Source organism: Euleptes europaea, chromosome 8 (genome assembly GCF_029931775.1).
Source record: "Euleptes europaea isolate rEulEur1 chromosome 8, rEulEur1.hap1, whole genome shotgun sequence".
Classification (NCBI taxonomy): Eukaryota; Metazoa; Chordata; class Lepidosauria; order Squamata; family Sphaerodactylidae; genus Euleptes; species Euleptes europaea.
The window spans coordinates 43074768-43096595 of NC_079319.1; the positions used below are offsets into that span (position 1 = coordinate 43074768).

General features: G+C 47.6%; 1 protein-coding gene across 1 annotated transcript in view; it reads left to right on the plus strand.

The window, feature by feature from the left end:
• Positions 1–4124: 4124 nt before the first annotated feature.
• The window catches only part of LOC130482101 (transmembrane protein 68-like), a 48270-nt gene continuing 30566 nt past the window's right edge, over positions 4125–21828 (plus strand). Inside the window, exons 1-5 of the mRNA XM_056854916.1 lie at positions 4125–4429; positions 16408–16568; positions 16667–16806; positions 17285–17399; positions 20393–20458. Of these exons, the coding sequence (XP_056710894.1) occupies positions 4125–4429; positions 16408–16568; positions 16667–16806; positions 17285–17399; positions 20393–20458 (787 nt within the window). The remainder of the gene's footprint in view (positions 4430–16407; positions 16569–16666; positions 16807–17284; positions 17400–20392; positions 20459–21828) is intronic.

Here is a 21828-nt window from a genome sequence, read left to right on the forward strand (position 1 = left end):
ATTTGGTGGCTTGCTGAAATCACAAACCATGCCATCTGGGAAGACCGCAAGATCCAAGAAAAACAAGGGGACCACGACCTCCAAGGGGCCTTGCAGAAAGAATCCATCGCCTCCTCGCACTCGGGGCCGGGATGGTGGGCCTAGAAAATCTTGGGAGGCACTGGCCCCCAAAGCTAGGCTGCCCCCCAGGGGAGTTCCAGCTGGTGTGGCAGTCTCATCCGCAGCACCTGAACGGGCGATACAAGGGCTCACCAAGGTTGTGGAACAGCTGGTCAGCGATGTGGGCCAACTGAAGTCTCAATCCTCAGGGATGTGTGCTGCTGTTCCAGCTGATGCCCAGGACTTGGCACCCAAGGGCAGGGTGCTAAGGGTGCAGCGTAGGAAGAGAGCAGACGCATCCTCCTCCTCCAGCAGCTCCAGCAGTACCAGCAGCTCCAGCAGTTCCAGTAGCTGCAATAGCTCCAGTGAGTCCCATTCCAGAGGAAGGAAAAAGCAGAGGCGCAAGGCGGGCAGCAGGAAGGGGCGTCAACGCAAGAAGGCAAAGAAGTCTGGCAAGAGAGCGGGCAGTGGTGAATCGTCTGGTGAGTCTTCCTCCGGGGGTGAGTCTGAGGGGGCGCCAGAGGGTTATTGGCGTACACACGCTGATCTGCCCGGCCTACCGGCCTGGGCTTGGCGCAGGAGGTCGGAGGAGGGTTTGGATACTGAAAGTGGGATCAAAGCTGTTTGGGAAACAGGAGCTAAGGGGAAAAGGTCTAAAGTGGAATCCACTTATACAGAAAAGGAGAACCCCCCCGGGTTGCACCTCTCCCGCAAGATTCGAGAAAAGATACTCGAAGGGTGTTATGTAGACCTCTTCACCCTCGTTAAGCCTGATTCTGTTAAGGGAAGGGGTGCCGGGTCGGCCAGTAAGGAGCAAAAGGCCGAGTCTGGTGAGAAATCGCTCAGAAAATGGCGTAAGGGTTTTGGGGTGTATGCAGGTGTAGTAACCATGGCATATCCAAAACGGGGGTGGCACATGTGGAATTATGCCTCTTATGTAGAAAGAGCGGCTGAATTAGCTGGGGAGGCTGCGGCCCTCGAGTATGACGAGGAATTTAGAAAGAGGGCCTCATATAATGCTAAGACTCGTTGGGACCTAGTGAACCACGACATATGGAGCATGGTGGTTAACCTGCACATCAGGGGCAAGGTGGATTCCTCGAAGTCTGGGAAATGGGGCACTAGGAGGGAGACATCTAGAAGGATCTGTTGGGAATTTAATAAAGGTTCATGTGGCCGGGCCAAGTGCAAATATGATCATGCATGTGAGCTTTGTGCGGGCCAACAAAGGTATCTTGTTCCAGGTATCAGGGCGGCTCTCAGCCCTTTCGGGGCGGCCGGCCCTCTGCAAAAAAGGAGGGGGGGGCCGGCGGAGCCTCGGGTGAGGGCAAATGAGGTTTCCCTTTTGGGGACCCTGGCAAGGACTCCCATTAGATTGGAGGCCCTGCGAGGGTGGGTTGAAAGGTATCCATACAGGGAGGCCGCCCAATATTTATGGGAAGGGTTCACACAAGGGTTTAGAATTCCATTTGTGGGTCAGAGAGTTGCGATGGATGCGGTCAATTTAAAATCTGCCCGGGACTTGCCATTGGTGGTGGAAAATAAGGTCCAAAAAGAATGTGAGGCCGGACGAGTAGCAGGCCCCTTTCTGGCGCCTCCACTGCCCAACCTTAGGGTGTCTCCGCTGGGGGTTGTTCCAAAAAAAGCCCCAGGGGAATTCCGTCTCATTCACCACCTTTCCTACCCGCGTGGGGCTTCAGTGAATGAAGCAATCCCGCCAGAATTTTGCTCCGTGCGGTATGCCTCATTTGATCAAGCAGTTCGCTTGGCCTTGTCCTGTGGTCAGGGCGCCCTTATGGCCAAATGTGACATCCAATCGGCATTCCGCCTCCTCCCAGTGCATCCGGACGATTTTTGCTTGTTAGGCTTCAGAGTGGGTAATGTTTGGTATGTGGATAAAGCCATGCCAATGGGTTGTTCGGTGGCCTGCGCGGCATTCGAGAAATTTAGCAGTTTTCTGGAATGGGCAATTAAGTACAGGTCTGGCTCTCCACATGTCACTCATTACCTCGATGATTTCTTGTTTTTGGGGGAGGCCGGTTCTGGTGCATGCGCCTATATCTTAAATGAGTTCTTTGCATTGGCCGGAGAACTGGGGGTTCCTTTGGCGCAAGAGAAAACCGAGGGTCCCACTACTAAGCTGGTCTACTTGGGTATTGAGCTAGACTCAGTGCATGGTGTGTCCCGCCTGCCTGAGGACAAGCTACTCGCATTACAGGCCTTGGTCTCTCTCTTCTTGGCACGCAAGAAGTGCACTCTGAGGGAGCTGCAGTCCCTGGTGGGCCATTTGAACTTTGCCTGCCGGGTTGTATCCCCTGGGCGCCCCTTTTGCGCCCGCTTGGCCAGGGCTACAGCCCAGGCATCAAGGCCGCACCACAAAATAAGGGTCACGCAGGGCATGAAAGAAGACCTGGAGGTATGGCGTGCCTTTCTTAGTAAATACAATGGGGTTTCTTTATGGCAGGTTCCCCTTGAAGTGGGCGGAGGAGTTCTGCAGGTCCAGTCTGACGCTGCCGGGGGGGTGGGTTTCGGGGTCTATTATAATGGCCGCTGGTGTGCCCAGCCCTGGCCCAAGCATTGGTCACAGTCTGGCATTGCACGGGATCTGACCTTCCTGGAGCTGTTTCCTATTCTGGTGGCGGTGGTTATTTGGCGCCATGAGTTCTGTAATAAAAGGGTGCTGTTCTGGTGCGACAATCTGGCCGCAGTGCAGGTGCTCAATAAGCAATCGTCCAAATCGCCACGGGTGATGCACTTAATACGTAAGTTTGTGCTGACCTGCTTGGAGGCCAATATCACCTTCAGGGCCAAGCATGTGGCGGGAGTTCAGAATGACTTAGCAGACGCTTTGTCCCGCCTTCAGGAGGAGAGATTCCGCAGGCTGGCCCCAGGGGCAAACCAGCACCCGGACCCTTTCCCAGAGGAACTTTGGACCATTGGCGACAAACCATAATGGAAGGGGTTTTCCAGTCTGTAGCCCCATCCACGCTAAGGTCGTATACCTCAGCTGCCTCGGCGTTCTTGTCATTTGCAGCCAGGTCTGAGGGGCCGTCCACATGGCCAACTTCGGAGGAAATGGTGCTTAGGTACCTGGTCAGTCTCAGGGAGCGGGGGGCGGCGCCCAGAACTATACGTTGCCACATGGCAGCTATTTCCTTTTTTAGTAGGGCCTACGGGCACCCTGACCCTTGTGCCTCCTTCGTGGCCAGAAAAGCTGTTGAAGGTTGGCGGCGCATCGCCCCTCAGCAGCCTGACTCTCGCCGGCCCATCACACCCCCCCTGCTGTCCAAAATGATCAGTTCCCTCAGGGCAGTCTGTCGGTCACGTTACGAGGCTTCCTTGTTTGAAGCAGCGTTTGCGGTGGCTTTCTTTGGGGCACTCCGGGTGGGGGAACTGGTGGTTAGTTCAAAAGGGGATGTTTCTGGCCGGGCTCTGGGTTTTTCTGATGTCCACTTCAGGGACGGGGAAGTGCACCTACGCATTAGGCGGTCCAAGACTGATCAGAGGGGTCAGGGGGCAGTGGTCAAGTTGGGCTCTGCACCTGCCGCTACACTGTGTCCAGTGCGATCACTGTCAGCCTTCATGGCGCTGCGTCCTAAGGGTGGGGGACCATTGTTGGTGCACGCCAATGGGTCCCCTCTGACTAGGTACCAGTTCGCCAGTGTATTGCGTTTATCACTGGCTAGGATCGGGCTCCCCTCTGGAAAATTTAGCACGCACTCATTCAGGATTGGTGCGGCCACAACTGCAGCAGGCGAGGGGCTGACGGCACCAGCTATAAAAGCCATCGGCAGGTGGCGTTCTGGTGCTTACAAGGTGTACATCAGGCCGTAAGGTGGGGGGTAGTGCTAACTATTTGTGCTTAAGTTGCAGCCTTTTCTCGAGTTACAGTTCAGATCCTTCAAGTTTGGATATGTGGCCACAGCATCGTCCATTGGGCTGGAAAATATGCTGAATCTTCAGGATGGGGCCGGCACTTGGGGTTGGATAACTCGATCCGTGTATCATGGTTGGGATGTCGTGGCATGAGATGGGGAGCTCTGGTCCCTACGCTTCGGTTGAGAGCGGCAGCTGGTGGACCCCCGGACGTGCTGGTTGTACAATTGGGCGAGAATGACCTGGGACAGATGCGCAGCATCGACCTACGGGCGGCGGCATCTGATGACCTGCGCACCCTGGCGGCGGAATGGCGCAACACTGGCCTCCTGTGGTCTGACCTGCTAGAAAGACGGTCCTGGCGAGGTGCAGTGGATCCAGTGAAAGTGGACAGGGCCAGGCAGAAAGTCACGTCAGCGTTGGGGAATGTAGTCATCGCTGTGGGTGGTCAGGGGTACGGCACACGGACATTACACACCGGACTGGAGCCTTGTTCCGTTCTGATGGGGTCCACCTATCTACTTGGGGCATGGACATTTGGTTGCACGGCATCCGCCATGGCATACGGACTTGGTTGCAGCGCTAGGCGTTGGCGGGAGTCGGTCGGGGTCTGGGGACACCGACCGGCTCTAGTGGCGGTTTGGCATCGGGGCAGGATCCAACTTGGGGGGAAAGCGGCCTGCGTGCCTCATTTTCCCACATGGAGGATCCCAGTAAGGGATTTCGGGGGAGGCCGGAAGGGGACATGCCAAGATGGAGGGCTGCCAAGGACGAGCCTCACTCGAGGCTGTCAGGTTGGCATGCCTTGCCATGGGCTGTCAGGATGGCCTCCTTCCAAGTGGCAGGGGACCACACAGCTGGCTGCCGCCCACGTGTGTCCTGGGAACTGCCATCTCTAGCTGTCCCAGCAGGTGGCTGGGTGCTGCATCGGCTTGCAGGGTGGCAGGCCGATGGTTGGATATGCCCCCATGCCATGCCAATGCCTTGTTGCTGCAATCAGTAAAGTTGTGCCATTTCATCCAAACTTGTCTCTGTGTGGTCTTTGCTTACTATTTAGTGTATGTTACATTTTATTACTTAGGGGTATGTACTAGGCTGGGGAGCGCCTCGCACGGCTAAGCACTAAGCCGGCAAAAAGAGATTAAAAAGACTTTTTCTATGGCTGTGACTATTGGGCCAAGTGACAATTTGTTTTCTAAGCTGGCACCCTTGATTTATACATCCTGAGATGGTCCTTCACGTTTGACCAAATCGGAGGTTGTAAATCTTCACATTCCAGGGAGGCGGCAGGGGGAATCCTTTAATGTAGATAGCTGAGGATGTTTTCCCAGGATACACAGGAGGGGGGGGGAATATACAGAGAAGGGCTACGTGATGCTCTCGCCTTGCAATAATGGCTTCTCTTTGGCTTAGGCTTTTGGATCAAGAGGCAATCAGGGATCATGGCAATTGTTCTGCTGGTTCTGCAGAGGTGATCCGGCCTCTTGTCCCTGGAAAGTCTGGTTGTACAAAGCTGGGGAGAGCTAGCCCAGAGCAGCAGGCTATTAAGGTGCAGGCAACAATGTTTCAAACAGTTCAGTGAGTCTCTGTTATGGGTGCCATCTCCAGGGCTGGAGCTTTTAGGTATCAATTCCCCCCTTTGGTGGCTCCAGAACTTCGTGACGGAGCCACCACAAAAACTGGATCTTAGGAACTGCTGGAGGCAGGATAACAGGAGCTCTGAAGCAGGAATGCTGGAAACATGAGGCAGCGGGTTAGAAACAGGAACGGACTAGAATACTGGAACGGTCTGGAACACAGGAACGGGGTCGCTGGAACTTGCTTTTAGTGTTGATTGGAGACCCAGGAGATGTATAAATCAAAGGGAAGTGAAGGAGCCTTTTTGCACTCTAAGCTAAAACGGGCCAGATTAAAAAGGGTGACAGCCACGGGAATTGGAAACACCTGGGTGCTATATTGGTTTTGCTGTTACTACTCGTGAGAAGTAGATACATTGAATAGAGATGTGCTAGGAGGTATAGATATATATGTACAATTATTTACACTTGTTGATTTTCTAGCTAGTTTAAAGATAACAAGAAGGAAAGAGAGTAACTAAATAGGCTATCTGCTATTTACAATACATAGAAAACTGTACAGGGAAAAAAACTCTGGATGTTGCAGTTTGCAGAGAAAAAAACTGTCAGTCTTCTTTACAAGGTTACAGTTAGTAGGAAAGGAAAGTTTCCGCTGGCATCGCAATTAAGTTACAATGTAGGAAATAGGAAAGCACCCCCCTTAGAGCACTTCGTGAGCTCATATCTATATCAAGGAGAGGGTTAATTAGCTTAATTAGGTCGCTGCAGGCTGGTGACAGAGACGCTTGCAGGGCTTCAGGTGCTTAGAGGCTCGGTATCACTTTCACTTTTTGGTTACAAAAAAATAATAATAATAACATTGCTGAAACAATTCCATAAATTACAGCTCTTTTACGGCTGTTCATGCTTCTTGCTTGGATGTATACCCAGAAGACTGTGGAAGGGGTTAATTGGTTCACAGTGAGCTGGAAATAGAGCGGGCTGCAAGGCTAACACAAAAGCGAGCTTTCACATACACATTTATATCCTTATACAAAAGAACATTGGTGCAAAATCCCGTGCCCCAGAGGGCCTGGCACATGCAGATCTTCAAATGCTGGAGCATGATGGGTGCCTTACTGGTTGTCAGGGCAAAAGCAGGTGTCAGGGGATTGGCACATGAAGAAGCAAAAACACATTTTCAGGTGCAAAAAGAGATTGACTCTCCAAGGGCAGGACCTTTTTAGGGGGGGGGGAAAGGGGAGTCCCTCAGTCCCTCCCTTTAATTTTTGTCTAGGGGATGCCAAATGTTGTCCCCACCTTGGAAAGTCAAAACTAGAAAATAATAAAAACTTAAGAGCAAGCCTAGGGGTTACACAGGTCTCTATATTGCTTTTAGGAGAGCTGTGTAGCCTGGTAGGTGACTGTCATTTTGATGGGCCATTTTTGCATCCATCTACCCAAAACTCATAGATGTGTGAAAGCATAGGTAAAGGAAGAATGGCAGCTTGCATACATATATATATCCAATGGGATCAAATCATAACATTCATGTTTATACCCAATAAAAGAGACTACACATATAAATATCTAAAATCTATTCTGTCAATGCAGTGGCTGAGCTAGGTTGTTATCTTAATCTTCCCATCTTGGGCAGTCAACTGTTTCAGAAAAATCCTAATACTAACATACATAAAACCTTGCAAGTATGTAAACATTACTAAATCATTAAGTCTAGGCATTGAACTAATATAAAACCTTGGAAGGTGAAGCAGGTACAGACAAGTAATGGATGTAGGATACCAGTGCTATCTGGATTAGTATACTAAAGCTATCAGCATGGCTGTTTGCAGGGAAACCTAAGCATCTGTGCCTACAAAATAACAAGAAATCATAGGACTATAAGTACTGGAAAGGGTTAAGTCAATTTGTTAATGAGTCCTTGTGAGAAAGGACAGTGCAAGAACATTGCTAGTGGAAGCGGTAGTTGGCAGTTGTCTGGATACCCAATGTTTTGGTTGGGGGTGTGTGTGTTCCTTACACGGGAGGTTGGCACAAGGGGGAGCCCTGGGTTTCAAATGTCAGCGCAGGGTCCCATCTGAACCAATCACATCCTTGCATTAATACATACATCATAGTAACCTGGGACTGAATGACTCATATATACCCAATAGCATTGTCAATGGTGCAATGTTTGTTTTGAGACAGGGATTCATTTCCTAAGTATGCCCCTACAGCAAGCTCCTTGTGACTCTCCTCCTTTCTCCCCGCAGGTGGGCTGAAGTAGCATTGCTTCAGGTCAGGAGTCTCCTGCCTGGGAGGTGATTATGGGGGGAGCACGCAGCAGGGAGTTTCACCAGTGACCGATAGCAGAGACCTGTATAGTTAGGGATGGAACTTATACACATTAGTGGTTGGAGGATCACTCCAAGGACCGCTGCTCCTTGAAGCGAAACGGAAAAAAAACTCATTAAGGTGGAGAGAAAGTTAAAACACTGCACACAAAACAAAACAAAAGTTGGTAGTGCGTTGCCTCTCTTCCCGGTTTCCTGGCTGGTTGGCATGGCTTTCAGGAGGGAGGGAAAACAGAAGGCAAGATTGTTAATGAATACCAGGCAATCTGCATTTCAAGAAGAAGAGGGGGGGAAGAGACCCTTCGAGTGGGGGGGGCTCCCCCCTTTCATATTCCTGATAGCCATGTTTGTTGGCATGCCACAAGGGGAATGAAAAAGCTAGGTTGAAGCATTTAAAACTCCTCAAAAATAAAATTCAGAAATGGAAGATGACCAAAATCATAAACTTAATCACAAACTTAGGCTGGATTCTTAGAAGGCACAATGATTAAAATGGATCCATTGCAAATGATCAGGTATTGTTCAGGAACTTAAAAAAAAAATCCCTCAAATTCAAAGTCCAAAAGAAATAAAAAGTGGGTCATATCTCCCTTTCCTTTAAAAGTTTTCAGATAAAAAAAACAAAAATGGACCGGACTGGACCGGGTGCCCTTCTCTCCCCACTTCCTTTCTTCTGATGCAATCAGATGAAAGTATAAATGGGGCTTTGTGGCAGCACTTGGGCATGTGCAAAGTGCTGCTTGGAAAAGTACAATGCAAGTCCTGAACATTGATTTAAATGGGACAGGACTGCTTTTAAGCGTTTTATACATACAAATAACAATACAATCTTGGGATGGGCAAGACCATTGTTTACATATAATATTACAATCTTGGGCTGTGACCATTATTTTGTGGGGAAAGTTTCCTTCCACTGCTGCATCAGTTCAGTGCAGCCCCTCTGAAACACATAGACACCTCTGTCAAATCCTTTCATTTCCATACCTTCAAAACCTTCCATTTACGAAAACACACCTTAACAGGCATCTGTTATGAGTAGCAGCCTCACAGTAGATGCCATGCCATCAACCATCACTTTCTATAAAAATCCTGTCTTTCTACATACTTTTACCATTCCTTTTTCCACCACAATAAATGACTACAAGACCCAGAAAATAACGAGTGTGGAGCTGAAAGGGGGGGGGGGAACAAAGCATACTAAGCTCTCCCTTCCCTCATTCATTCCATAGGGTAAAAACAAACAAACAAGGAAACCTTTGCTCTGATGCACTCACACTGACTCTTCACTGGGTCACATATTCCTAACTGGCTGGAGAACACATCACATTTTATACATTACCACGGTCCACACATATATTCACATAAAAGAAAATTAAAAAAAAAAAGGCTTTCATTGCGCAATGAAATAGACACTCCATATTCACTGCATTCAATACACTCACAAAATATCTCATTCCAGTGCCTTCCCCTGGTACCGTGGGGTCGACACACACACACACACACACACATACAAATTTCAATATGAAGGAGGCAAGGGGGGGGCACATATACACATGTAATTTCACTTCATTTTCCTCTTTGCCAAATTGTGCGAAAACCGCCTTTATTTTGGAGAGGTGGACGGGGGTTGATGATATTCTTGAGAAAGGCTGGCCATACCTTTCTCAAGAAACAAGCCCCGGTAAAAATCTTTACTTAAAATCATCACAAGGGTGATGAGAGATACACAGAGACATGTCATTGTTTCCTGCAAATGAAAACAAGTTATTTGGTACTCTTTATGGTTCAGGTACACTTCCCTGCGCCAGGGAGGCTCTGCTATAATTTAGAGAACAGTGAGAGAGCTTTGCACGGATCTTCCCTCAAGATCCGCTCCCCCATGGCAATACAGCTTGACTTGTTAACTCTTTCGTTGCCGAAGAGGCTATACATCTTAACATTGAGTTGCAGAGATTTTAGTTCTTTCATTACATAGTTAAAACTAGGCACACACTTCTTTAACCATTTCCCTTCCTGCACTGAGGAGGCTTTTTGCATGTTCGTTCAGTTGACTAGGAATAGTACAGAATGAAGTTTAGAAAAGAGAGAGGGGGGTGGGGATGCGCGCACACACACATTCACTCAAAAGGGGGAAAGAGGTGGGGCAGATTGCATGGCAAGAAGAGATGCACATTGCATGGGAAAAGCCCATAGGATCAAAAGAGATGGAAAAAAGGGGGGGGGAGATGCACATTGCATGGTAATTTTCAGACAGAGGCTTGAAACGGCATCTTTCCTTCGTATTGAACCGAATCACAATGTTGGATTTTGATTATGAAGTTACTGCAATTTTCCTTCGTGTCTTGCCGCTCCCAAGGCGGGGGTAGGCAGGTCGCTGCGTTTATAGCTAGCTTTCCTCCGTGGGGGAGGAAGCCAATAGTTCCCTTTTGTCACTCGAGGGAATGAGCAGAGGCAGTTTTGCCTGGCTGATCCTGGTGAGGCAAAAGAAATCCGTTTCTCAGTAGAGAACCAGGGGAATGGGTTTGAGTCTGATCTGCACTCTTGGGATAAAAGCGCCACTTGCGGGTATTTCAAGGCAGCGGGGACAAATATGTTTCACAGCAAGGGAGGGGTTGGAGTCGATCAGGGCTCTCTGGATTTTTAATCGCTGGCTGTTGGGGTGCAGCCCAGCGCGGAGAGAGGTGGAAGGTGGGGTCGCTCGGGTTGATTTTGGTAAGGCAAAATAAAAAGGTTTCCCAGTGGAGACCCAGGGAATGGGTTTGAGCCGGACCTGCACTCTTGGGATTGAAACGCCACCTGTGGGTATTTCAGGGTGGCGGGGGAAAACGTTCCATAGTCCACATCAAGGGAGGGGTTTGAGTCGATCCGGGCTCCTTGGATTATTAATCACTGGCTGTGGGGGTGCAGCCCAGCGTGGAAGAAAAGTTCAGGGATTCAAGTTGAGCTATAATTGCTACAATTTCTAATTAGATATTTTTGCAAGCACTCTTTTATTGCTCTGGGGGTGGTTTTAACCCAGGGTCCATTGCTTAAGGCAGGCTAGTGCAGTCTGCTGCAGCCAGACTACACAACCCATATTGTTTCAAGGGGATACTCCCCTCCAGGGTTCTCTATTGGAAATTCTGTGCATTCCACTCCAGACTTTCCAATGCTCTTGGATTGGGGCCTCGACGCACCTCGCTCTCGAGCCCATCCTATCAATTACTCAGTAGCAGACAGCCAGTGCCGTCGCTCCTGGGGTTCAGACTTTGCAGTTGCTCTTGGATTGGGGGGGCACCTCGCTCCCGGCCAATCTTTCAGTTTCACTCAGTAGCAGACAGCCAGTGCCGTCGCTCCTGGGGTTCAGACTTTGCAGTTGCTCTTGGATTGGGGGGGCACCTCGCTCCCGGCCAATCTTTCAGTTTCACTCAGTAGCAGACAGCCAGTGCCGTCGCTCCTGTTTGGGGGGGGGGGCTTGAGCTCACCCCGGCTATGATCTGCGTCCAGATCGCAAGTTTTCAGGTACTCAATATTCAAATATGCAGTTACTCAAAAAAAATTCAGGTTCACAAAAAAGATTCAGGTTCACAATAAAGATTCAGGTTCACAATAAAGATTCAGGTTCACAATAAAGATTCAGTTTCACAAAAAAAATTCAGTTTCACAAAAAGAAAATTCAGTTACTTAGCTCTGGTGGTGGCTGGAAAGTAAGCGCACCATAGAGAAATCTCAAGAAGAGAGGGACTAGTTACACAAAGAATCTCAAAAGGGCTCCCCTACAGAGAGTTTCCCAGATGGGGAGGGAAGCCAACCCACAAGATAGTGCTCTCTAGAGCCAAACACACAGTTTGCACACACACTCTGTTATTTTAATATGACAATTTTGTTCAGGTGATGCATTCAGTCAAGATTCAGAGAGTCACCGAGACTTCCCCTTACGTCTGCCATGGAAATGCTTGTGCGTCGACTTCACAAGGCATTCACAAGTGCAGGGGCTGCCCGCATTTTCTCCACCAATAAACTGTTACCAAAATTGCTCTTTGGATGGGGAATTAGCTCGAGCAATTGGTAACTATGTATTTATTAAGCCAGGATCGCCCTATGTCTACGAGGGTTTTTCTCAGTGACTCCCCAAATAAAGACAGACTCAGGAATTCCAAATTAAAAGGTGTTTATATATATATATATTCATTCATTCAATGTTACAAGTAACACACATACGAGAAACTAGGAATAAAGATAAAGGTAAGCTACAGACATTGAGGGAGTTATTAATTCGGATACTTCACCAATCTCTAGAAGTGGAGATGTTCCAACATCCGTGGCATAGAGGTAGACAGAATACAGCGGGGGGGGGGAGGGGTGTATGGAACTTAACACACGAGGGAGACATGGCAGAGAGTGAAGGGGGAAGATCTGCTCTGAGCCTTGTTGGGTAGGGCAAAATATACCCTTTTCTGGGGGTGGGGGGGGGAGTGAGATTCTCCAGATGGCTCCTTTCAACAACAAAAAGAGATTAAAAAGACTTTTTCTATGGCTGTGACTATTGGGCCAAGTGACAATTTGTTTTCTAAGCTGGCACCCTTGATTTATACATCCTGAGATGGTCCTTCACGTTTGACCAAATCGGAGGTTGTAAATCTTCACATTCCAGGGAGGCGGCAGGGGGAATCCTTTAATGTAGATAGCTGAGGATGTTTTCCCAGGATACACAGGAGGGGGGGGAATATACAGAGAAGGGCTACGTGATGCTCTCGCCTTGCAATAATGGCTTCTCTTTGGCTTAGGCTTTTGGATCAAGAGGCAATCAGGGATCATGGCAATTGTTCTGCTGGTTCTGCAGAGGTGATCCGGCCTCTTGTCCCTGGAAAGTCTGGTTGTACAAAGCTGGGGAGAGCTAGCCCAGAGCAGCAGGCTATTAAGGTGCAGGCAACAATGTTTCAAACAGTTCAGTGAGTCTCTGTTATGGGTGCCATCTCCAGGGTTGGAGCTTTTAGGTATCATTGCGTCGTCTGGAATACCTGCAACATTGCTACCAGGTGGAAGAACTGCTCATTCCGCTTTGAAATTGCCATTGACCATGCAATTCATTGAAACTCCCATGTGCAACATTTCCAAAGCATCCGGCATGGGAAAAGAATTGCAAAAATGCAAACTTATTGTTTGGGATGAATGCACAATGGCGCACAAGAAATCGCTCGAGGCTCTTGATCAATCATTGCAAGATTTGCATGGAAACATCAGACCATTTGGGAACGCATTAATATTGCTTGCAAGAGACTTCAGGCAAACATTACCTGTAATTCCTCGATCGACACCAGCGGACGAAATAAATGCTTGCCTGAAATACTCTACTTTGTGGCGACACGTAAAGACGTTAAAATCAACTACAAATATGCGTGTCCAGCTGCAAAACTATCGATCAGCTGAGATATTCTCACATCAATTGCTGGAAATTGGGAACGGAAAGGTACCGGTTGATCTGACCTCAGGACGAATTTCATTGCCTCATAACTTCTGCAATTTTGTGACGTCAAAAGAAGAATTGGTTGAAAAAGTATTTCCCAATATTCCAACCAATTATAAGAATCACGATTGGCTGAGTGAACGAGCTATTCTTGCGGCCAAGAACAAAGACGTCTACGAACTTAACAATATTATTCAGTCTCACATTCAAAGCGAGGCAGTCACATACAAGTCCGTCGACACTGTTGTGGAAGCAGATGAAGCGGTTAATTATCCAACAGAATTTTTGAATTCACTCGATCTGCCAGGGATGCCACCGCACGTACTGCAATTGAAAATCGGCGTGCCAATTATCATGTTGCGAAATATCAACCAGCCAAAGCTTTGCAACGGCACGCAGCTTGCAGTAAAAAAATTCATGAGCAACGTCGTAGAAGCAACAATCTTGACAGGACCTTTCAAAGGTGAAGATGTCCTCATTCCTCGCATTCCTATGATTCCAACGGATATGCCATTTCAATTTAAGAGATTGCAATTCCCAATTCAATTGGTGTTTGCAATCACCATCAACAAAGCTCAGGGCCAATCTTTAGAATTGTGCGGTTGAGATCTAGACATGGATTGCTTCTCACATGGACAATTATATGTTGCGTGTTCTAGAGTCGGCAACCCAGACAATCTCTATATCTGCACAGACAATGGAACAACCAAAAATATTGTATACCCACAAGCATTGTGAAATTAAACATATTAGAAACATGCGCTTTCTCTTTTCTTTCTTTTCCATTTAACCAGACTGGGCCACAGCAACACGTGGCCCAGTACAGCTAGTATGTATGTATGTATGTGTGTGTGTGTGTATATATATATATTTGCCAAATTTGCATAATCTATCTTTAAATGGGATATTATGAAATCTCCCGAAAAGGACTGCCGAGGGAAAGACATTCAGCCTGGCGAGCATAAAAGCCCGCTGATGTAGGGGATTGGTGATGTTTTGAATGGAAGGGGCTCCCCCTGGGGTATAGATCGACAATCCATGAAAACTGGGGAGCATGTCGTCCTGGAGCCTGCCGATATAATCTGTTCCTCAGTGTCCCTTATTCTTTGCCGGATGATAAAAAGGATATGGGACTCACCACAATTATTAAGAATATAAAACACATACCATTTAAGTGGAATAGTATTCTAGCAACCTTCCGTATTGTGGCAATGCCAAGTCCTGGCTGAAACACCAGACTGTAGAGGGAACTATATTGGGTCTAATGATCCTCAGGTGCAAATTAAGATACCAAAACCTCTTAAAGCTATACTACAGAAAACTGCTTAAGTCCAAGGCGGAATTTAGTCCATGCGGTGACATGGTCCTGAATAAGAAAATAAACTTCGCTTCTTGCTGAAGCAAGATCCTATCCATGTTTTGTCTGACGTGAGGTTTAGGGTGAAATTGCCACACTGCAAAGAATTGGATATCCATATCAGTGTGTTTCTTATCTCTAAAATGCTGCACTAAAGGTGCTTCTAGGACACCGTTTTACTGTTGCACTAGGGGCTCTGTCCCCATGATGTGCAAGGATAAGATCTCAAAGTCGACAGGCTCCGAGGAAAACCTGCTAGTCTACAGCACTAGGGGATCAGTCCCCCTTGACATGCAGGGAGCAGGTCTCGAGGTTGAGCAATTCCAAGGAGATGGGAACATCTATCCCTCCATGTTGGTTTGCCTCCGACGCGCCAACACAACAGCCACTTGGCTCTTGTCTGTGTCATTCTCTGATTCCTCCTCAGTGCCGAGACTAGCTGGTTCAAGTTGCCTCCATGTTGACCGTCGGTATTGCTGCTGAGGTGGCATCCATTTGGACTCGGGGAAGAAGCTCGCGTTGCTGTTCCCCCTCACTTCCCTCGATGTCAGGCATCGCTGGTGGGGTAAGCAGGGGTCAGGCTTGGGCTGAAACATTGTCCAACGTGGGGAAGACTTCTCAGCCATGTTCCGTCCTCCACTTATGTCCCCAGAGCTATCTTCGCTCCTCCTCTTGGGTTGCTTGCCCTAGAATGCAGACACCTCCATGGGGTGCATGGACATTCATCCCCTCTGTGACAAACATCTTCCCACCAACCCCAAAGTCGACTGACATGTCCCCCACGACATCGAGGGAGGGCGCAAGGGGCACTTCAACTCATGAGCAGCCTGATTTGATGAATCCCATCAGAGATACTGCCTGTCTCGCCCATGGGGTCCTTCAGTTCTATTCAGAGCAGTTAATCTGGATGGCATAGGCTTAGAAGATTTGATACTCTCCTTTAGAGCTGAAGTCAGATCTGATAAGGGGTGTGTTATGCCAAACCGATATGGTACACATTTGGCTTCCTTTCTTTTTTAGCCAAGCTTTCACCTAGAAGGTGGAAAAGCTATATAAAGTTAAAAAGAGGATGCTTGATTCCTCTTACAGTATCCCTCACCTAGTCGATGGTTGCTGGGACACTTCTATCTCAATATGGGTCAGGTGCCCACTTTTTTCCTGGGTTTGAAGAGGCTGCCCCTTTGACACTGGACAGGAGCAATGAATCTTCCCATTAAGGGCAGAACACTTTTCAGTGATAGGGATATAATTATCCTAAGCAAATTATTTTCTGATTAGTCTTTGTACACAGAGCATTTACCAAGCATCAGGGGAGTCTTCCCCAACTCACAGGACATTTGACCTCCCATGGACCTTTCATATAGGGACAAACAGGTGGCATGACTACAGGATACTAAATGCCAACTACTGCGTATGTTAGTGCTACGTGCTGAATGGTGCCCTTAACCAGTTAAGGCACCTGGTTCCTTCCATACTGAGTTCATTACAGCTGAGGCCTCTATGCTGCGATGCAAATGAACCCCTTCTTACTGTAGCCTCCTTTTATTTGGGAACATACAATTTTTACTCTACGTACTTTTTTCATGGATATGGAGAATGCTGATAAGGTCCATGACTGGACCTCAGACTCCTTAATATGGATCCACAGGTGCCAAATTTCAGGATACTTCCTTTTTCGGATGATCTTCTTCTATTGCCTGGGGGCCTTTTTGGTTGTAGTCTTGGATCTAAGGACTGTCCTGTGACCGGCCCTTCCCGGGGCATCGCAGACTCGTCCCCACTCCCACCGCTCACCTGGCACCCGGGAGAACCGGGAGGCGGCCGCATCAACCCGCAAGCAAGGAAGGGAGACGGGGTCTGGCCGGGAAGGAGGCCGAATGGTGGGCGGCCAGGAAGGGGGTGGCCTTAGGCGGCCTTAGGCTCCGGGGGCCGGGTCAGCACGCCTCCTCCTCAGGGAACCCTCCTCTCCCCTCTGCAGGCCGGCGCCCGGACGGGGGATCAAGCAGAGGTCCCGGGGAGATGCGCTGTCCAGAGCCGGCCAGAACCCCGGAACGCGACGGACCGCTGCTGGATCAGGTGCCAGGAACCGCGCCCATCAGCCAGCTGAGTGGCGGCAGGGTGAGAGCCGGGAGGGGCGGGGTCGCAGAGATGGCCTCGCCACCAGAGGGGCCCCGGAAGTGAAAGGGATCCCAGGGCCTTATAGGCTTGGGAGGGCGGAGCCAGGGGGGCGGAGTGCTCTTAAAGGGTTGTGGTGGAAGGTTCCATGTCCTGCTGTGCCAGGTTCTTCTGGTTGTGACAAACAATCACATAATGCAATGTTTCCTTCCTGGCCGTCCAGATGGTGGGAGAAGTCTGGTATGGATTTCCAGAGCGGACAGGTTTAGTCAACCCACAAGTAGTTCCTCATGGTGTTCCCTGCTTTCCCTTTTTAGGGAATAGGGTTTTCGCTTGTAGAATCCTATTGTCAAAAGTGCCGATGCAAAATGTCCCTGTTTTGTTCTGGGACATTGGCTGCCATGGGGCCCTTGGGGATGATTTCCAGTTTCTCTGGTCATGTTTCTATTGATGATGCCTTTTTGTTTCCTGGGTTCCACAGAACCAGAACAGCAATGATGCTCATAGCTCCCTATTGGCCACAGTGTTTTCTGTTTCCCAGTCTGTGGATTACTTCTGCTGGGGATTTGGGATACTTCCTCAAGAAGAGGATCATGGTATGGCCCTTACTCTACCATGATGTCCCTTCATGCCATCAGGCAGAGTGATTATCCCAACCATTGGATGCGACCTAGCTAGAGTTTCAAAAGTTGTTGATAGCGTTATGCATACCACCCACATGACTGTCTTATGCTGACAAGTGGGCTTGGTTTTTGAATGATTAGGCTTGCAACCTCATACTTCACCATTATGTGAGGTGAGTCATTACTCATATTCATTAAATGATACTGGCCTGGCTATTATTTCTGTCAAGCATATCTGGCAGTAATCTCAGCCCTCCCTGTCCTGATTAATTCTTACTCAATAATTGCAGCACTGGTTTGCTAAGGGATTTGAGGGGCTTGACTGGCCTATTTTCCTACTCTAATGCCTCCTATTCTAATTTGGAGTTTATATAGTACTGTTGCCAATTATGCATAAAACCTTCAGTCCAGTGGCCATGTCTAACCTATTTTCTTTTATGCTGTAAGGTGGCGTTTCTGGTCGCTATAATTTTGACCCAAATGATGGGGGACTTAATGGTCTGTTATCACTTTCCATCTGGCAAAGGTAGTGTTACCTAGCTTGGAATTTGGCCTAAGGTAGTGTCCCATTTCCATGTTTCAGGACACTGCCTAACCTGCTTTCCCCCCCAAATCCTCAGTCGCTAACTGAGCAATCTCTTGATGCACTCAATGCCAGAAGACCATGTCATTCAGGTTCAGTACAGCAGATAAACAACCTATTGGTCTGGTTTACGGTGCATAGAAGGCTGAAGCAGTAGCTTCTTTGCAAACTGTTTCTGGGTGGATGGACGCTGCAAGACTGTGCTTACGGCAATGCTGAACTAAACTGTCCACTGCATGTGGAGGGCCCGTGCAGCAGGGCTCATGCCTTTTTTTGCTGCTTTCCTTGCCATGACAGATCTCCAAGCCTTCTGTACAGTGGCAACCTTGTCCCTCTGTCCACATTCCTCCAGCATTGCCCCGTAGATGTGGATTCTGGGGGGAAGCAGCTGTTTGGGAGAGTTGTCTTTTAATTTGGTGACAACCCCACACCTGCCTCCATGGAAGGTGAGCTTGCTATTCTCTCATGCAGGACTACACAGAAGCCATGAAGATGAAAACAGTGTTGCGCTTACCCGTGACTGTTGTTCATCAAGTGGTCTTCTGTGCAGACATGCATCCCTCCCTCCTTTCTCCGCTGTGGGCTCCTGTTTAGTGACTATTGTACTCTTCCATGGCAGCGAAGGGAGAACTGAGGGATGAGTGCTCCTCCCCTCTCCGTCACATGACCATTGGGCAGGAAGCTGGCTCACTCTTGGTCAGGGACAGAAGGGAGGCCTCCAGGCACTCTGAAGTTTCTGAAAGCTTCGTAGTCAGTTCTCTGCACAAACGCAGAGTGCCTGCATAGAAGACCACTCGATGAACAACAGTTATAGGTAAATGCAACTGTTATATAAAGCACAGATGCAACAGCCATTGTCAGAAAACTTCCAGAATCCTGAAAAATATATACACTATTGAAACTAGGTACTGATTATTTAGTTTCATCATGTTGCCCATACGAAACTGTAGGCTGATCTGGAGTACCACCAGCAAAGCTCTGTTAACAGAATGGACCTTTTCTGTCTTCTCCTTCCCACTGCAGCCTACTGAAGGAAAGGGTACACCCAGTAACAGTGTGGTGGTGAAGTGAAGCAACTTGACAGTACCTAACACACACACACACACACACACACACACACACACACACACACACACGTTAAGGATAAAAAACCCTTTCAAAGTTAGCCTGGCAACTGACAGGTTAACAAAAGAATAAACTTTATCTCCCCCACCTCCAGAACGCATAATTGCCAACCTCCAGGTGGGACCTGGAGATCTCCCAGAATTACAACTTGTAAGCAAGCTACAGATATCAGTCCCCCTGGACAAATTCCCCTGGACACTTTCCTTCTCCAGATTCTGCCTTCCCCAGGATCTACCCCCAAATTTCCAGGAATTTCCCAGTCCAGAGTTGGCATCCATAAATAGTGTGGAGTTCAGTGGACAGTTAGCTGACCCTTGCAAGTCCTCCACTATAGAACTGGGCCCAGTAGGGTTGCCAGGCCCCTCTTCGCTACCAGCGGAAGGTTTTTGGGTTGGAGCCTAAGGAGGGTGGGGTTTGGGGAGGGTTAGGACTTCAATGCCATAAAGTCCAATTGCCAAAGTGGCCATTTTCTCCAGGTGAACTGATCTCTATCGGTTGGAAATCAGTTGTAGTAGCAGGAGATCTCCAGCTGGTACCTGGAGGTTGGCAACCCTAAGGTCCAGCCTGGTGACTGGCACTACACTACTTGACCAAACGTTTCCCAGGGAGAGGCTGCCAGGGGCAGGGAAAGAGGAAAAGCTGAAGATGGAAGGGGCAGATACATTAGCTGGTAGGTAAGACGAGAGAAGAAGGCAGGAAAGGGGGAAAGGCTATGGGGACTTTCAGAGAAGGGAAAGTGGAAATAGTGGAGAAGGGGAAAATGAGATGTCCTCTGCAAGTCCTTGCAGATCCCCTGGTTGTCATTATCAATACTGTAGATTATTTTATATAAATTATTTCATACTATGCATTTTGAATAAAACCTTGCCTTAAAAATAATTTTACTCATTCCAAAAAGGGGGAAATCATAGTTCACAGGAGGTTCCCCCCATCAGTGATCCCCCAAATATCCTAAGGGGAAAACAGAAACAAATTCCCCATAATTTTCCATCCCCCACAAGGCCTTCACATCTCTATTTCCACAACCTCAGGTGGCAAACACCATGAGTTACCAGTGAACAAAATAATTATTAAAGTGCTGCCTTCTAGAAGATCCCCAAATGCAGTGCTTCCTCAAAGTCATAAACAAAAGCCATAAACTTGATTATCCTCATACTAAATGCAGTGGATTTTGTGGGGTTTCTTGTTCCAGGGCACTTAAATTGTTCCATTGTCAAGCTTATGTGTATTTTCTTCACACTGTGTACTTTCTGTTCAGAGATGCCTACAGTTACAGCAATCAGCCAGCAGGAGTCAGCAAAAGCTCTCTGCAGAGAGTTGGAAGGTAGGTCCTGCCTGCATGCAAATGACATACATGTGTTTCACCTTCACTTTGGCATAGCTCCTCTGTCCTCATTCCTTCCTTTGTTACCAGTTGACCCAATACTGCACATTAAGAAGATAAGTTGTCCTGTATACCATGGTAATCTAAATTGTAAGGATTACTTGATCATGCTCAAAGTCCCAACCCTAACTAGGTCTTTTTTGCAACCAGTCACCCGACCCTAATCTACTAAACAACTAGCCTTTTCTGAGTTACAAAACTATTTCATATTAAATGATCCACAGGAGAGCCATCATTTGAACTCCCAATTTTGTTTGCACTAATTAGCATCTCCACGCATTTGCATTGGTATCTCATCCACCCACCCTCAAATTGTTAATTGATGTTTACATTAGAGACATTGCAAAAACCATGGAACGAGTTCAGAACAACAAAGAATCTTAAGGTTGTGTTTTTTTTTAAAACCTATTCAGATATTACTCATATGACATAGTCTGAAATCAGTTGTAGGTCATTTTAAATGTGGAAAATGTTCCATTTGCTCTATCTTTGGAAAGTGGGTGCTTTGAACATCTGCAAGATCATAGCAAGTTTCAATTACATTATTTTCCAAACTGCATTGTCAGATGAGTTGTAATTATATGTTACTTGTAATTATATATCCATGTGAACTGTTACATGTGGGAAAAACTACATCTACTTGCTGGACGTCTATTGTGGAATATAGGTGTCATATGATAATGGAAGCACATTTGGTTGCTCTTTTCCTACAGAAGGCACATGCTGTAGCTGACAAAATACAAGTGCATTCACTCAACTGAGGTAATTACGATAATTTATCATGCATGGGGGAAGGGGAGGGTAGAATGTTTTTTTCAGAATATAGACTGTTGCTCCTCATGGTCTCAATGCTAATGTAGATCTTAGCTGTTAGATATGAACTGGCAAGACTAATAATTTACAAGAAGTCAGGTTCTTGTGAGGTTCTAACAATTAAAGGACAATAGATGGACTTGTAATGGGTCAGAAATAGGAGTTTTTGGTATAGTTGACTGATTACCCTGTGAGTAGATAATTAAGTCTACAACTGATTCTTTACAACTTCTTATCTTGGGTAGCAGGAGCATGTTTCTTTAAGACAAGGTACAACAAGGCTCCATGCAGATGAGAATAAGCTCACCTATTCAGCTGCTCCAGAAAGGAATTATTTTGTAGCTTGTAAGAGCTAATGAAGGTTGGTATTTTTTTTTATATCAGAGCCCTCAGTAGGATAAAGCTTTATATAGCAACCTTTAAAAAACTAAATACAGAATTGCTTTGTCTGCTTTGAAGGCTTTCTAGAGATAAACTTTGAAGTTGTGAAATATAAT